The following is an 18,893-nucleotide window of genomic DNA, read 5'->3' on the forward strand; positions in this document are numbered from 1 at the left end:
TGTTGCACCGCTCCTGTCGGATCCAATATAGAAGGCACAGCATTGTGTTTTAATCTCAATATGTCTTGTTTACAATCGATTCCGCATCGTTTATCTCCACGAGTCAGTGGGCTGGCTTGAGGCGGTGCTTCTGCGTCGTATTACGTCAATGGTCGACATATTGTGAGAGCTCTCGTTTTCTGGGCCTGGAGTCTATAAAAGCTTTTCTTTGACTAACAAGGACGTTTTCAGCTCTGAAACGTACAGGATATTCTTATATCACAATTAACTTTTATATATCAAAGGCTCAAAGGAAAGTTGATTTCTCAATTCATCACCCCTTTAAGCTAGTCCCAGACTAAAATGCATGTTTGAGCTGTTTTAACTGAAAGCAACTTGCACTTAAAATATGTCACTGTCATTGTTTTGACTCAAGATGCACGCCAGTAATTTTTCTTTCTAAGGCATGTTCATAAAAGATACATAAGGGCCAGATTTACTAACAGCTTGCTCCAGCGCAAATCCTCTTTTGGTGTTAAAAACGACTGTCAGGATTCACTAAAGACACGCAGTGAAAAGCGCTTAAAAGGCGTGGACAGGGTTTTTTTTAGTGGCTGACCTTATTACATACGCATTTGTAGGAGTTTCCCTTTCAGACACAGTATTTATGGGAGGAGAGTATTTAAATGAATCACACAATGTGATTTACTAAGGTTTGTGCTTGTCAATTTACTGGTATTTGCGTTATTATTTACCACCCAAAAAAAGCATGTCTTAAACCAGACGCTAACTGGTAGATTGTGTTGGTCATTATGGAAACGATCCGACTGCGTGTGTGTTCTTTCATTGGCGTGTCGTCAGTAGATCACGAGCAGAACTTTCCACTCCCATCAGCGCATTTTTGGAATTGCACGCTCACGCTAATTTGTCCTTTTTAGTAAATCTGGCCCTAAATGTCCTAATTGAACTAAGACCTAAGTCCTGGCTTGATCTAAACCCTGTCTTTGAAACTAGGCCTATGTTGCTTTCTGTCATCGGGAGAAGAAAAAGTGCACAATATTGCAAAAAGTTAAGTCTTTAAGTTTACCTCATTTAGTGTTAATCCTGCTGACAAAAAAGGAGTTGTTGTTTTTTCTGCCAATAATAAAGATGAAAAATAGATACATTGTGAATACACTGCTGTCTCATTAAATACACTCTAAAAAATGCTAATTGGGTTGTTTTAACCCAGTGAATGGGTTGTTTTAACCCAACAATTGGGTTGTTTTAACCCAGCTGTTGGGTTAAATGTTTGCTTAAAACAACCCAATGGCTGGGTTAGTCCATTTTCAACCCAACTTGGGTTGTTTTTAACCCAGCATTTTTAAGAGTGTACAGCATAATAATATCCCAAACAGTAAAAAAAGGGAAATTAAAGGGATAGTGCACCCGAGAATCAAGTTCTTCCAAACCTGCATCGAGTTCTTTCTGCTGAACATAAAGGAAGATATTTTGAAGAATGTCTGTAGTCAAAAGTTACTGGTACCCATTGACTTCCATATTACACTCTCAGAAAAAAAGGTACATAAGCTGTCACTAGGGCAGTACCTTTCCAAAAGATACACTTTTGTACCTAAAGGGTGCATATTGGTATATTAAAGGTATTAGTACCTACAGCGTACATATGTGTATCTAAAAGGAATAAAAGTGTACGTTTTGAAAAGGTACCGTCCCAGTGACAGCATTTGTACCTTTACAAATACTATGGAAGACAATGGGGACCAGAAACTGTTTGACTACAGACATTCTTCAAAATATCTTGCTTTATGTTCAGCAGTAGAAAACACTTCATGCAGGTTTGTAACAACTTGAGGGTAAGTAAATGATGACAGAATTTTCATTTTTGGGTGAATTATTGCTTTATTTATTCTAAAAAATAATTCACACAGTAGCATCTATTAGCTTTTAATTCACTATACTCATTCAAATGCTGTTATTTCAGAAGATCTGATTTTCACAAGGACAGTTTCAAGTTAATTTCAATAAAAATTAACCAAGATGTTATTTTCATAATTTTTTAGAGCGAATTAAGCTAAAATGAAAGAATGACATGACACAAACTAAACAGCTTGGCAAATAGTTGTTGTTTTTTCAAGCTTAAGCAATAAAAACAAATTAATTACAAATATAATTCAGATTTGCAGAAGTTTGGGGTTGTTATTAAAGGAAGTCTCTTCTGCTCATCAAGGCTGCATTTATTTGTTCAAAAAAATCAGTAAAACTTGAAATATTATGAAATATTATTACAATATAAAATAACTGTTATCTATGTTAATATATTTTAAAATGTAATTTATTCCTATGATCAAAGCTGAATTTTCCAGTCTTCAGTGTCACATGATCCTTCAGAAATCATTCTAATATGCTGATTTTCTGCTCAAGAAACATTTATGAATATTAACAATGTTGAAAACAGCTTCATATTTGTAACTATGATGCATTTTTTAGGATTATTTGATTAATAGAATTGCTTAAAAGAACAGCATTTAAATGAAACCCAAATCTTTTGTAACATTATAAATGCCTTTACTGGAACATTTGATCAATTGAATATGTCCTTGCTCAATTGAGTGTACAGTATCTTGCTTTACCAATGTTTAGGTGTTTTACTGGAAATCAAGACACACATACTGAAGAAAATGATTTTCCCCCCAGCATAATAAATATGATTGTGTTCTCCTCATGTTTGATCTCAGCTAGGGCATCTTGTGCGTCAAGGCCATTACTGATGTCACTAAGTTTCTTTTTTAGGAGATTTTTACCAGAACTGACAAATCCTTGGAGACCTGAGGTTTCTGCATAATGCACTACTGGAGTCTTCTAAAGTCCATTGCTTTTCTAATTCGTTTGGTCTCGCTCTTGTCTGTCAATGCTTCTGTCTCTATTACCGCGACAAGCAATGCAAATCAAACACACGCTGGTTTCTATTGTGATTTGATGTATCAAGGCAGCAATTACTGTATAAATCAATGAGTTTGGAATTATACATGAATTTGACACCGAGCGTGTTCGGTCCTCACACAGTGTTTAAACGCAGAACAGTCAGAATTTATCAGCTTTGATCGTTTGCTCTAATGAGACGCTGACATAACAAGTTTGCGTGCCGCACAAGTGCCTCATTTGCCTCATTGAAATTATATTGGCTGATCAATCTGATGGCACTCAGACAGCTGGATGGGAACTGCTGAGTAAATAGCATGAGTCTTTCCAACAGAAGATCTTAAGGCTTGTCTAAATATGACTGATGGCTGAAAGTGAAGGAGCAGGATCACTTAAGCCCCGTTTACACCTGGTATTAACATCCGTCTTGAGCGATTCGTTCACAAGGGGTCACCTGAGACCGATCGCTGTTTACATCTGGTATTTACATCTTAAATATGTCTCCTGTGTGTGTGAAGCATACCGTGCTTGAGAAGCCTGTTTTGTCCTGTTTGGAAACAGCCGCCTGGTACACAGCCATGCGATTCTTCAGCGGGACGGCTTCGGAGTGAGCGCTCTCGTCAAGCTCACCTGCCCTGGGTGCTGCAACTGTGTAAATACATCAACAGACAAAATAAATAAATTAGATTTGTATATGGTCTTAAAGGCCCACTGAAGTGCCTTGAAATGCACAGCATTATTCAATGTGTTGACTTATTTCCACTGAAACAGTTGAGTAAATAGAGTTTAGTTTATATCACAGCTCGTCCAGAGCCGTTGAGCTCAGTAAAGCCGCAGTTTCCTCCTAATCTCTAACCGTTTCTCCTCCTGATCTCCTCCATATCACTTTAAAATACAGCTTTCTGTGCAGAATTCAAACGGGTCCAATACGTTTTATGCTCTGCGCTGATTCGATCACATGATCTGCTCTGTGCTATCGTGTCTCTGGACCGACTCGATCACATGATCCGCTCTGTGCTGTCGTGTCTCTGGACCGACTCGATCACATGATCCGCTCTGTGCTGTCGTGTCTCTGGACCGACTCGATCACATGATCCGCTCTGTTCTATCGTGTCTCTGGACGACTCGATCACATGATCCGCTCTGTGCTATCGTGTCTCTGGACCGACTAAATCACATGATCCGCTCTGTTCTATCGTGTCTCTGGACCGACTAAATCACATGATCCGCTCTGTGCTATCGTGTCTCTGGACCGACTCGATCACATGATCTGCTCTGTGCTATCGTGTCTCTGGACCGACTCGATCACATGATCCGCTCTGTGCTATCGTGTCTCTGGACCGACTCGATCACATGATCTGCTCTGTGCTATCGTGTCTCTGGACCGACTCGATCACATGATCCTCTCTGTGCTATCGTGACTCTGGACCGACTCGATCACATGATCCGCTCTGTGCTATCGTGACTCTGGACCGACTCGATCACATGATCTGCTCTGTGCTGTCGTGTCTCTGGACCGACTCGATCACATGATCCGCTCTGTGCTATCGTGTCTCTGGACCGACTAAATCACATGATCCGCTCTGTGCTATCGTGTCTCTGGACCGACTCGATCACATGATCCGCTCTGTGCTATCGTGTCTCTGGACCGACTCGATCACATGATCTGCTCTGTGCTATCGTGTCTCTGGACCGACTCGATCACATGATCCGCTCCGTGCTATTGTGTCTCTGGACCGACTCGATCACATGATCTGCTCTGTGCTATCGTGTCTCTGGACGACTCGATCACATGATCCGCTCTGTGCTATCGTGTCTCTGGACCGACTAAATCACATGATCCGCTCTGTGCTATCGTGTCTCTGGACCGACTAAATCACATGATCCGCTCTGTGCTGTCGTGTCTCTGGACCGACTCGATCACATGATCCGCTCTGTGCTATCGTGTCTCTGGACCGACTCGATCACATGATCCGCTCTGTGCTATCGTGTCTCTGGACGACTCGATCACATGATCCGCTCTGTGCTGTCGTGTCTCTGGACCGACTCGATCACATGATCCGCTCTGTGCTATCGTGTCTCTGGACGACTCGATCACATGATCCGCTCTGTGCTATCGTGTCTCTGGACGACTCGATCACATGATCCGCTCTGTGCTATCGTGTCTCTGGACCGACTAAATCACATGATCCGCTCTGTGCTATCGTGTCTCTGGACGACTCGATCACATGATCCGCTCCGTGCTATCGTGTCTCTGGACGACTCGATCACATGATCCGCTCCGTGCTATCGTGTCTCTGGACGACTCGATCACATGATCCGCTCCGTGCTATCGTGTCTCTGGACGACTCGATCACATGATCCGCTCCGTGCTATCGTGTCTCTGGACCGACTCGATCACATGATCCGCTCTGTGCTATCGTGTCTCTGGACGACTCGATCACATGATCCGCTCCGTGCTATCGTGTCTCTGGACGACTCGATCACATGATCCGCTCCGTGCTATCGTGTCTCTGGACCGACTAAATCACATGATCTGCTCTGTGCTATCGTGTCTCTGGACGACTCGATCACATGATCCGCTCTGTGCTATCGTGTCTCTGGACCGACTAAATCACATGATCTGCTCTGTGCTATCGTGTCTCTGGACGACTCGATCACATGATCCGCTCTGTGCTATCGTGTCTCTGGACCGACTAAATCACATGATCCACTCTGTGCTATCGTGTCTCTGGACCGGAGCAGCGGGGATTCACGTGACACTTACGTGACTTCATTCGCCCCAGTGTATTTTCACTGTCTGAATCGTTCCCTATCCCCTATATAGTGCACTATGTGCCAGTCACCATGTATTTCTAAGTGATTTCAGCCGCAGCTTCAGCGCCTGTTTATAATGTAGGGACGGGGCTTTAGATTCTAGAGAACATTTGATTGGACAGAAAATCTGATGAGAAGCTGAAGTGCAGAGTGATGTCATCAAAATCATTGATCCTTATTGGTGGAAGTGAGAGACTGTAAGTTTTGAATGCTCATATCTTCTAAATGCGATTTTTGTCATTGTTTTGGAGCTCACTAGCTTATAGACAACAGTAAGGCTAACATATTCATACTAAAAGCCAAAAAACTTCCACTTTGATTTCATGGGAACTTCAAGAAAAAAAGAGTGGCGCTTGCCAGTGCAGTAATATTTTTTAAATCACCACCTTAATGTGCCCTGGGTGCTTACACTGGCTGGACCGTGTTTACACTGTGTTTACACTGGCACAGTGTAACTCACATCTAACACAGTTCAGAATTTGTTGTACACGTTTTTTTTTTTTGCATCCGAGTCACTTGTGCCACAAATGTGGTTTAAATCAGATACATATCCGATATCAGGACATCTACTATGTCTAAACGCGTATATCTGATTCCCCTTTAAAGCCACAAGGCGACATATTTGCCCACAAAGATAGCTTTTTAATGTCATATTATGAAGCACTCAAACTCACAGATTTTTATACTAAGGTTGGAACTTTATAGTTAAGAAATTGCACACACAGAAACATTCAACAGCGTATAAACTGGTTTTCTGACTTCTATTTATAAACAAAACAGCTACTGAAAGCTACTTTATATTTCTCAGCAATGAGGTGATAACTTCACTGTTTCTGTAAATGAACTAACAAGCACAGTTACACACATACGCACACTGTAAGTCACGCTCACAGTCTCTCTCTTTCTCTCTCTCTCGCTCATTAATTCATTTGAATTCATTAAAATAAATGAAATCTTTCCACACTATTTAACTTCAGAATTCAGAAAACAAACCGTAAATAAAATAACAAACAAAAATGACAGCAAATTTTTTTTTTTTTTGTCTATATCCATTTAGTCGAATTTTGCCTTTTAGCCAAAGCTTTTAACTTATCCATGCTGGCAAGTAACATGAGAGAACATGCCCTCTTTACAACAACGTCCATTTACTTTTAAATTGTATTAACATTTAGATACAAGTTTAGTATGTGGAGGATGATGATGGATAATGTGTTATTATAGGAAATAAATAGAAACATTGCTAATTTAGTTGTTATAGAATAGTGTACAATTATTCAAAGAGGCCATCTTGGGGTAATTTGCACAGAATGTATTTTTATTTTATTTTATATATATATATTTTTTTTAAAGTGTCATTAATGTAAATTACTAAATCAACTATTCTATAAAATTTAATTTTGACAATTTAGTTGAATAATTGAATAACCGATTACAGACAAAGCAGAATTCCAGTAAGAGTGACTCCTCTGAGGTAAAAATATTGTGATTTATATAGGCATATGGATATTTACAGTATATTACGAACTGCTCTGAGACTTGGGTTGGAGATCCAAACGCAGCTTTATTGAGGGTAATCCACAATTGTAATCCATGTAACAGGCAGAGGGTCAAAACCACAGGGCAATCCAGATAGTAACAGAGCCCAGGACAGAGGCAAACAGGGAAACCCAGGGAGACCAGCAGAAGAGCAAAAACAGAAATAATGCTCAGAAATGCAATGTAACACATACAAGACTTCACAAAGAGTGCAAGAAAACACAGGGTTTATATACACAGACATTAACCCCAAGGAACATTACAGCGTTTCACTAGATGTTTGTATGAGTTGATGTGTTGGCGTTGTCGCGTGGATCGTCAGTATTTGATTCTCAATAGAACGCTCGCTCCGTGGGTGTGGTCGCATTAACGGATAATGAAGTGCCTCGCGAGTAACTGACATCTATCTCTTTTCAAACAGATTACATAAACACAGAATATTTGTTTTTGATTTGGTTTACATTGTTTAAAACCTGACCTTTCAATGTTTCTTTAGACATATGTCTCATGTTTGTGCGATAAGTATTCACTAAGCTAGAGTTCCTTTTCTGAAGACTATCTGAATGAACGTCTTTGACAGAGAGGCTGTAGATTGCGCATCATGTTTGTTTTCTTTATTTTGCAAAAAGCAAAACATTTAGTTTTTATTGTGACTGTTCACAAAAAAAAAATTAGAAACTTAACAGATTATAATGATGTATAACACTTCCCTGAATGATAAAAACACTTATTTAAATCTCTTTGGCACTGATAAGAAAAAAAAGCGAGACCGCCGACTCGAGAGGGTTATTAAGATAAAGTCACACAGGTGGATGTAATCACATGACAATGAGTACAGACAAAGGTTTATGGGAAATTAAGTTTCATGATGGAATGGGGGGAGGAGTGCCCTCTCCCAAAGGCACTCTAAAATATTTAATTGCCCATATTTTAATTGAAGATGTAAAAGCAAATTGAATGATGTCACTCAACAAACCAGTAGGTTTTAAAGAAAGCAAAGATGTCTGAAATGTACATCTCATTCATGGAAATAAAAAATAACAGGGCTGGGAGAAAAAAATGTATGCATTGTGATTCTCTCTCCAACGATTCTGGATTCCTCCGAATTTTCCGAATTCTCTGAGATTCTCAGAATCAATTCTGAGCTTAGTTTTTAATCGCAGATGTGCGATGATGCTGCGTGTGCTTTAGAAAGACCCGTATTCTGATTTCTTCCAATTCCTCACACACACCAGTTGAACTTTCCGTAAAATAATCTTTCATAAAGTTCGGAAAGGTTTCGCCCGCTGGTGTTTTCCTTACAAATGCTCTACGGAGGCATAATTTATGTCGTTTGGAATGCAGTGGGCTTATATTAAAGGTGGGCTAAGCGTTATTTCAAAAATGCTTTATAAAACTGTCTTGGCCGAGGACAAAAACAAACTTGTAGCCAATCAGCAGTAAGGGGCGTGTCTACTAATGATGGTGAGAAGAGCACGCTCAGTGCACGTCATTATTCAAAATTCAGGACGGACATTAGCCGATCGACGACAGAAAGAGAGAAAGGGCAGATAAAAAACAAATGTGGAAAATGTCAGTGGAACAAAAGAAGGCTTATGATCAGGCAAGAAGTATCAGCTTTCTAGCGCTGGAGTGAACTCAAGGAGCGGGAAGGCCTGCAATTGGATGCAGAGGTTGCTTTATTTCCTCTCGATAGGCGAGTAACATTGATTTTGTTTTGTTTCAGAGAGCTAATACATGCTGGCTTTTGCTTGAATATGCTCGTGTGTCATGTTCACTTGTTTGTCCATTTGCAATCGTATCGTCATTCACTTCAGCGATGAAAAGACCCATTCATTTCCACATCCTTTAAACCGCTGTCTGTTTCAAGCGCCAGCTCGCAGTGTGTCCGAAAAGTAAGAAAATAAACGTCTCGGTTACGTATGGTAACCCACGTTCCCTGAAGGAGGGAACGGAGACGTACGTCGAACGTACCGACGAATTGGGATCACTTCAGGGAGCCCCTATCAGCTTCGAGATATAGAGAACAGGCCAATGGGCCATTGGCGTGCGAGATTTGCATCTCGCGCTCCGCCCCGCGCCGCGGGTATAAACAGGAAGCGAGAGCGAATGCACGCTGTTTTTCACTGAGGAGCCGAACATAGTGGCTCAACCTGCAGTGATGGTACAGCAACTGTGGCGACGGGACGTACGTCTCCGTTCCCTCCTTCAGGGAACGTGGGTTACCATACGTAACCGAGACGTTCCCATTCAGTCGGTCACGTTCGACGTACGTTGGACGTACCGACGAATTGGGATCCCTTATGGAAAACGCCATAGTTACTACCACTTCCAGCGCCCAGCGATGAGCCCCTCAGACCCCGATCTGATGCGGGCGGGGAATTCACGCAGGGAGAGTCCAAGCTGCTGTTCCGCAAAAGCCCATTCAGCTGACTGTATTGGATAACGCTGGGAAAGCGTGCCTGTGAAGGCCGCTGCGGAAGCCACATCATGCCCAGAGGGAGTTACCATGTGGAGAATACATGTATGGGCTGGCCGTGGGCAGCACAACATACGGAAGTCCCAGGGGTGGCCCCGGCCAATTAGTGGAGGGGGACAACACGTACCTGGGACGGCAGAGGAGACTCTGCCGAGGGAAAGACACGGGCTCGCCGTAGGGAGCCGTACCGTGGAAGAATACACATATGGGACCGCCGTGGGGGTCACTACATATGGAACCCAGCCTAACACAAGTTCCACCAATGCATACGAGTGTTAGACCTGGCGTCGAACGCTCCGCCACGTCCGACTGCCGTGGGTTGCGGAGGACTCAACAGGGTTCGCCGATCCGGGGAACTCGACTGGAGCAGAATAAGCGCACGCATCCGTCTACCATAGGGGAGGGAATGGCGCAGCAAGCCGACACTAGAACAGGCATTCCGGTGTTACTGACTATGGGAAGTGAGCACACAGGAAGATACCGGCTCTACACGGAGGCTATAGAATCTAGCGAACCTGTTAGGTGTCGCCCAGCCCGCAGCTCTACAAATATCTGTCAGCGAGGCGCCACGAGCCAGCGCCCAGGAAGAAGCAACACCCCTAGTGGAGTGGGCTCTTAACCCAAGCGGGCAGGGCACGTCTTGGGACTCATAAGCCAAGACGATGGCATCCACTATCCAGTGGGCCATCCTCTGCTTGGAGACAGCCTTTCCCTTCTGCTGTCCTCCGTAACAGACGAAGAGCTGCTCTGAGGTCCTGAAGCTTTGCGTTCTGTCCACGTATGTCCGGAGAGCACGGACGGGACAGAGAAAAGCTAGGGCTGGGTCTGCCTCCTCCGAAGGCAGCACTTGCAGGCTCACCACTTGGTTCCGGAAGGGAGTAGTGGGAACCTTGGGCACATATCCAGGCCAGGGTCTCATGATCACATGAGAGTTACCGGGCCCGAATTCCAGGCACGATTCGTCGACCGAAAATGCCTGCAGGTCCCCTAACCTCTTGATGGAGGCCAACGCAGTCAGGAGTATTGTCTTTAACGACAGAATTTTCAACTCAGCTGACTGCAGAGGCTCAAAGGGTTCTCTCTGTAGTGCAGTTAGCACCAGAGTTAAGTCCCAAGAGGGTATGGAGGGAGGACGAGGCGGATTTAACCTCCTCGCCCCCCTAAGGAACCTGTCGACCAGATCGTGCTTACCTAGAGATTTTCCATCTACTAGCTCATGATTAGCGGCGATAGCGGCAACATAGACTTTGAGGGTGGAGGGAGACAGCCTTCGCTCCAACCCATCTTGTAGAAAGGCAAGCACAGATCCGATCGAACATCTTCGGGGGTCTTCTCTGCGAGAAGAGCACCAATTGACGAACAGGTTCCACTTCAACGCATAGAGGCGCCTCGTAGAGGGGGCTCTAGCGGAAGTGATGGTGTCAACTACCGCTTGCGGTAGGTCACCTAGAACCTCCGCGTCCCGTCCAGGGACCAGACATGGAGTTTCCAGAGGTCTGGACGCGGGTGCCATAGGGTGCCCCGTCTCTGAGTCAGGACATCCTTCCTCAGAGGAATGGGCCAGGGAGGTGCTGTCGCAAGGAGCAGTAGTTCCGGGAACCAAGTCCGGTTGGGCCAATATAGAGCAACCAACAGGACTTGCTCCTCGTCCTCCCTGACTTTGCACAGTGTCTGCGCAAGAAGGCTCACTGGGGGAAACGCATACTTGCGTTCTTCCCGGGGCCAGCTGTGGGCCAGGGCATCCGACCCGAGGGTTCCCTCGTTCAAGGAATAAAACCACTGACAGTGGGTCGTCTCTGGGAAGGCAAACAGGTCTACCTGTGCGACCCCGAAACGACTCCAGATTAGCTGGACCGCCTGGGGATGGAGTCGGCATTCTCCCAGAAGCACTGGCTGACGTGACAGCTCGTCGGCTGCACGATTGAGCAGGCCCGGAATGTGAATGGCACGAAGCGACCTCAGATGCTTCTGACTCCATAAGGGGAGATGGCGGGCGAGTTGTGACATGCGACGGGAGCGTAGACCACCCTGTTTTTTGACGTACGCAATGGTCGCAGTGTTGTCCGTACGGACCAGAACGTGCTTGCCTCTGAGCGGAACTTTGAAGCGGCTGAGTGCAAGATGAACTGCTAACAACTCGAGGCAATTGATATGCCATTGCAGTTGAGGCCCCGTCCACAGACCCGAAACTGCAAGCCCGTTGTACGTGGCACCCCAGCCGGTGGATGAGGCATCCGTGGAGACAACAGAATGCCTGGACACTTGTTCTAGGGGAATTCCCGCCCGTAGAAACGAAGGGTCCGACCACGGGCTGAAGGTTGGCGGCACCTCGGAGTCACTTGGAATCGGAGGGACCGCTGCGCCACGCCCATCTCAGGACTCGGTCGTGTAGCCAGCGTTGAAGCGGTCTCATATGAAGCAATCCCAGCGGCGTTACTGCGGCTGCGGATGCCATATGCCCCAGGAGCCTCTGAAAATGTTTCAGTGGTACCGCTGTCCTGCCTTTGAACGAATTCAAGCAGTTCAACACTGACTGGACGCGCTCCTCGGTGAGGCGCGCTGTCATGGCGACCGAGTCTATCTCCATACCGAGAAAAGAGATCCTCTGTGTGGGACAGAGTTTGCTCTTCTCCCAGTTGACCCGAAGTCCCAACTGGCTGAGGTGACTGAGCACCTTGTCCCTGTGTTCGCACAACTGCTCTCACGACTGGGCAAGGCTCAGCCAGTCGTCGAGGTAGTTGAGAATGCGAACACCATGCTCTCTCATGGGAGCAATGGCCACCTCCGCAACCTTCGTAAAGACGCGGGGCGACAGGGACAGGCCGAAGGGCAAGACGCGGTACTGACATGCCCGTCCCTCGAACGCGAAGCACAGAAAGGGCCGGTCGAGGGGAAACGAGAATGAAAGTACGCGTCCTTCAGGTCGATCGCTGCAAACCAATCTTGGGGACGGACGCACCTGAAGATGCGCTTCTGCGTTAGCATTCTGAACGGCAGCCTGTGAAGGGACCGGTTCAGGAATCGCAGGTCCAAGACCGGCCATAACCCGCCGCCTTTCTTGGGTACAATGAAGTACGGGCTGTAGGGACCGGCTCCATTGCGTCCTTCGCCAGTAGGACTGCGATCTCCGCCCGGAGCACGGGGACGTTCTCCTTCGCTACTGGGAAGTGAACGCCCCCAAACTTAGGGGGACGCCTGGCGAACTGAATCGCATAGCCGAGTCTGATGGTACGGCCCCGAGACGGGCTGGGAAGCTCTAGCCAGGCTTCCAGACACCGAGCAAGGGGATTAACCACAGACGTACCCGCAGCGGGGCAGCGACGCGGAATGCAGGGATCCGACTCGGACGGCATGGAGCGGCCCGAAGTGGGATCTGAGTGTGCTGTGCAACACTTACCTGCGTCCGCGGAGGGGGCGTGCGAGTGTGGGGACGCCGCTTGAGTGCGTTCCCACAGCCGGCGGCCCCTGCTGGCGAAGGGAGAGGCGTCTGAGGGTGGCGAGGCATGGGAGCGTCGACCACCGCCAAGCACGCTCCCAAATGAAGGAGGGGCTGAGCGTGGCAAGGCTTTGTGGCGTTGCGCACGGTCTGCCTCACCTCCTTCCTCAGCGGGGAACAAGAGTGGCGAGGCATAGCGTCGCGCACTGTTGTCCACGCACCGCTGAGAAGAGGGGAATGAGAGAAGCGAGGCTTTGTAGCGTCACACACTGCCATTCTTGCCATCCTGTGGGGAGGGGAATGAAAGCGGCGAGGCTTTGTAGCGTCACACGCTGCCATTCCTGAACTCCCGAGACCCAGAGGTATTGGAACTGCTCTTTTTTTATTTGGGTACCACTGGCTGTTTTTAACATCAGTGGCGGAACAGTATTACTAATGGTTTTCCACCCGGCCCTCCTCCGGGGAAGAACAGTTTCAGACCAAATCCGGGTCAGTGGTGTTTCTGGACCAGGGTGGACATCGTCTAGCCAAGGGCCAGCGCTGTGCGCAGCTCAACCTCGGCTCAGAACTACCCTCGTGCACTAAGCAGGGCGGAGGTGGCCTGCCAGTGGCACTGCCACCCCACCGATGAGGGTAGTGAGAGAGAGGAAATTTATACAGATTATGGCCCTATTGGTGTTCCATATTTTGGCACCAATAGTTCCACAATGCCAAAGCCTTCCAATGCACATCCGAGAAAAGGCAAGGGGCAGGCAAGTCGATTAACGCGTTGCACTATGCCTCAGCCATCCGGCAAAGCATGGCTGTCAAGTATGAATCTGATTCAGCACGAGCGCCCACTATTACGGTGGGAATCTCAGCATCATCTTCATTTTCAACACATAACAGCCCTCTCTCCGATGCAGCGATTGACATCTGTCCTCTGCTAGAGCCCCAAATGAAACGCTAGGTCCCCTTTCAAGGACCAGCAATTCTATCTGTAAGCTACCAGCAGACACGAGAGACAGTGGGCGTGGCCGTGAGACGGCACACGGCGCGCTGAACACTCAAGCCCTTATGAAAAAGGCAAGACGAACAGCGCGCCGACGTGGCCATGCTCTCATGAGAGAGCATAGACCACCCACGAACACAGTCTCAACATGCTTGTGATGCGATAGAGGAGTGAGGGGCCCACAGAGATGTACGCGGCAGGGAAGCCTCACTGTAATCCTCAGGCCACCCAGGCTTATCAGCCAAAATAGTCCCCCCTCTGGTGCACCAGAAAAGAGACTAGATCGGGGTATAAGCGAAGGGACTCAACCCCGTTTGAGGCATCATAGTCTCAACCGCGCATCGGAGGCGCCGAGTGACGCGTGCAGAGTTGCCGTGGCAACCCGCGCTGTCACCCGGCAGCCAGATGGCACACGGCGCGCTGAACACTCAAACCCTCACGCGGAAGGTGAGATGACCAGCGCGTCGACGTGATCCCGTTCCCCTGAGAGAACATGGATCACCCACGACACAGTCTCAACATGTTTATGCGAGAGGGATCGTGGCCGTCAGGACAGGAAACAACCGCATCCAGAAACGCACGAGTGGAATGACGTCTTGAAAAAGACGCAGTGTCACACCCGTGTTGCTCTTTTGTGAGGAAACGCTCTTTAAACAGTGCTGAAGCACCCAGGGGAAGACCGCGGCAACACACAGGTGGTAAGTGCAGTCCTGTGGCGCACTCACTGAAACAAACGCCCTCACCAAACCGACAGTTGCTGTGAGAACAGCAGTTTTTTATGCTGATGCAGCGGTGAACATGCGGTCGCGCTGATTGTGCCTTTTCGCCAACACAGAGCGTCCTTTTCGTTCTCTGGAGCATCTCTCTTGCAGATAGGCTCTCTTTTAGAAAAGCAGTCTTGCTTCATCAACGCCGTTCGGCTCCGAAGTGAATGACAGCGTGCATTCGCTCTCGCTTCCTGTTTATACCCGCGGCGCGGGGCGGAGCGCGAGATGCAAATCTCGCACGCCAATGGCCCATTGGCCTGTTCTCTATATCTCGAAGCTGATAGGGGCTCCCTGAAGTGATCCCAATTCGTCGGTACGTCCGACGAAAGGCGAAGCTTGAATTCACGGGTATGTCCCTCTTTGGCTAATGTATTTTCAAGATGGAGGGGCAACATGGCGACCCGCATTCGAACCCCTCACCCATATGTATTTTCAATGGCATATTATAAACTTACAAGAATACTTTATTACTTGAAAGAAGTAAATATACATTAATGAGCACATATATTTTTGAAAGAACTAAGTGTTTTTAGCTAAGAATAAACTAAAAAAGTTACACAGTGTAGCTTTAAGGCTGAACGGTTTTGGAAAATAATCAAATTGCGAATTTTTTTTTTTTAACCAATATTGCGATTGCTATTTAATGTGCAATTATTTTTTTAAGCTTTTTATCTTCTGTATACTATACCAAGGGTCTAATTTTATCTTTTTACTTGAAAATAAAAACTATACCTTTACAGTGTCCACATATCCCTCCTTAATAAAGACACAATTTAATAGATCACTGTTTTCTTTTGGACACAAAATTAGATCAATTAACCTCAAAACAGTTTGGATCTCACAAATGTTGATATTTTTAGTTTTAAATATTTTTAAATAGAGTCAAAAGTTCATCAAAAGTTCTGAGGTGAGATTTTGTCATCTATGGTAAGGAGAATAACCTTACCCTAATCATGGCCACCCGACGTGAATCATATCATTTTTGCATGGCAATTAAAAACCCAAGGGTTAACCATGTCACATAATAAATCCAACAGAATCATTTTGGGCGGGGCGTAATGTAAACACAGATATCGCATACCAGTTGTGTCCGTAAATTGAATGTAAACAGGGGGGGCAATGTATGTTCAAAAGATCCGATCTGTGCATGACGACTTGCAATGTAAACTCAGCCTAAAGAGTTGTGTTCTGTTTTTCTGCTTATTGGCCCAGGTCAAAAGCTGGCACAGAAACAGCACACCTCTCAGGCTAATTTGAGAAATCATTCATGTCTGCAGCACAAAGTGTGAAGGATGAGTTACATCCACAAGTTCAATACTTAGTGTTAGGTGTTTGTTCAAAATTGTAAATTTCAACAATACTAAAAGCAATGCTTGACCTGGCAAACACTACCAATTTATACCAGGTCATTAGTTCATAAAAGCAAGATTAACTGCAGGGCATATTGAAACGGAGTCACAAGAATGTTCTGTGATTTAATCCTTGATGAATATATAAATCTCCAGAGCTGTATTACTTTTTGACGTTTTACCCACAGATTTATGGGTCCTCACTTTGTAAAAACAACCCTTAGATTAATGCACCAGTTTTTTTTGGGATGGGACGTGATTCTAAAAACTTCAATAAAGACTGATTACAGCAATCTGGGAGTCATACAGTGGCTTCATTAAGACTTTAATTGTGTTGCTCATTAAAAAAAGGAGATGAATTGCTTTATCCACAACAAATGACAGTTCACTAATGACTCGACAATAAAATGACAACATTCTGCATTCGACAGCCGGGCTAAATTGAATAATCAGAAATCCTATTCAGTATTCCGCAAAGCACCTTACAAGGAGTTCATATTCCTGGATGCAGAGCAGATACAGTACGTGCCTAATATCACATGTGACCAGAGGTTATGTTTGCAAAGGTCAAATGGATGGTCCTGCATTTAACTGCTTTCATAGCTACACAGATCGCAATTTTTGCTAAGACAACAGACTATCCATCAAACTATCTCATAGGCCAGACACCTCAGAGTTGTTATAGGATGAAGTCACGCTGTATTTCTAACAAGCCTAAACATAGCCGGAGGTGAGACCTTAATGGGAGACGTTGTGAGTTGGTGGGGAAACTTTCATAACCGAAGGCTGTCTCATTCCATCCAGGAGCATCACTGAGATCAATTACACCGTCAGCCCATCACTAACCCAACTAAACATGTCGAATATGAAAATGCGGCTGCTGTAAAACCTCATTAAGGTAATGAGCTGTTGGCATCTCGAACGGTTTACGCATCAGAACAGAGCATCTAATCCCACCCTCTGTGTTAGCGCATTCATTTTGATGTATAGGCTAAGAAAATGCACTAATGTGGCTGTACAACTACCCAATTCCTCTGAAGGACTCACATTTCAACTGACAAAGAGTTGTATAATAGCCTGTCACATGTGATTGAACATGTTTCTGACGTACAGCACAGCTATGCAGTGCTGTAGTGCACTGTAAACCCTAACGCTCAAAATAATGAATTGGTTTAAGTAGAGCCAACTCAAATTAAACAAATTAGTTCAAATTAATGAGTATTTAGAACTTTCTTTTTCTTTTGAGTCCTCAAAACTGACACATTTTAAGTAATCTGAATTGTTTAATTATTTTGAGTTTTATGAACTTGTTTCTTTTAATTTAGACAAACTTAAATTTAACTGAAACTGGGCTGGGATTTCTATTTCCCAGCATGCTTTGCCCTCACACTAAAAAGGGACAAATACCAAAATTAAGTGTTATTTATATATAAATAGTCATAATATATATATATTAGGGGTGTAACGGTGTGCGTATTCATACCGAATCGTTTCGGTACAGGGCTCTCGGTTCGGTGCACGTGTGTACCCAAAAATGTTTAGGTTAAAATTCAAAGTTTTACTAAGCAGAACTTGTAGATTTGGATTTTCTACTCATACATTTGAATTGCTCTTAACATGTAAATATTTAAGTAAGGTAATTCATACATTTAACTTAAAATGATCACGTAATCTCAACTTAAATATTTTTAGTAGTGGGAACTTGGCTAGCTTTAACTACCTACCTCAGTAAATGCTAACTTGCTAATTGGTAACACAATGCTTTGCCATACCATAGCTGACAGTAAAGAAAATTTTACATATATCTGTTCCAAAAACTAAGCTAATGCTCCACTCGTCACCATGATGGTTTAAAAAAAATGCCACATAACAGAAACTCTTCTAAATTCATAGCAAAACATTAAACACCACTAAATCTCCCATTTAACATTAATCTTGCACACACAAAACACTGTATAACACTTCATTTTAGTATTTACTCTCCTTTTAAGTGGCATGGCAAAGCATGGGAAATGGGGAAAGTTTCAGTTAAATTTAAGTTCGTCTAAATAAAAAGAAACAAGTTCATAAAACTCAAAACAATTATCCAATTGAGATTACTTAAAATGTGTCAGTTTGGTGAACTCAAAATAAAAAGAAAGTTCTAAATACTAATAAAAGTTAATTTGATTGAACTCATGTGCATAATATAAGTTTACAGACCAATTCATTATTTTGAGCATTAGGGTTTACAGTGTCAGCATTTCTTTCCTTCTTATACAAATTCAGCAAGCATCATGTATCCATTCAGAAGACAATCGCAATTAGCTCAGAGAGCAAATGAATTATTCAAATATTTTACCCAATATATTTGTTAAATTAAAATACTCAGTATTTGTGTGTGGCAGTTTTGTAACAGAGCTTATATTTGATTTTGAAATAGATCAGGCACACTCTCAAATATAGAACACTTCAACATAAAAAGAAGAAAGATCTTTTTCTGAAGATAGCAATTAAAATGTGCTCTGGATGTGTTAGCAAATGCATGAATATGAGATGCGGGATGGGGTTTATTTGTGTTTCGTTATTAGGAAAACCATTCACAGCACTGACAGCAGCATTGTGGGAAATTATTTGGTGT

The 18,893-nt window shown here is 44.7% G+C and overlaps 1 protein-coding gene across 1 annotated transcript in view; it reads right to left on the bottom strand.

The window, feature by feature from the left end:
- Window positions 1-18,893, bottom strand: part of xirp2b (xin actin binding repeat containing 2b) — a 75,408-nt gene that overhangs the window by 37,774 nt on the left and 18,741 nt on the right. The window contains exon 2 of the mRNA XM_079821413.1: window positions 3,422-3,546. Coding sequence (XP_079677539.1) covers window positions 3,422-3,478 — 57 coding nt within the window. The 5' untranslated portion in view covers window positions 3,479-3,546. The remainder of the gene's footprint in view (window positions 1-3,421; window positions 3,547-18,893) is intronic.

This window comes from Gobio gobio, assembly GCF_949357685.1.
Source record: "Gobio gobio genome assembly, chromosome: 7".
NCBI lineage: Eukaryota > Metazoa > Chordata > Actinopteri > Cypriniformes > Gobionidae > Gobio > Gobio gobio.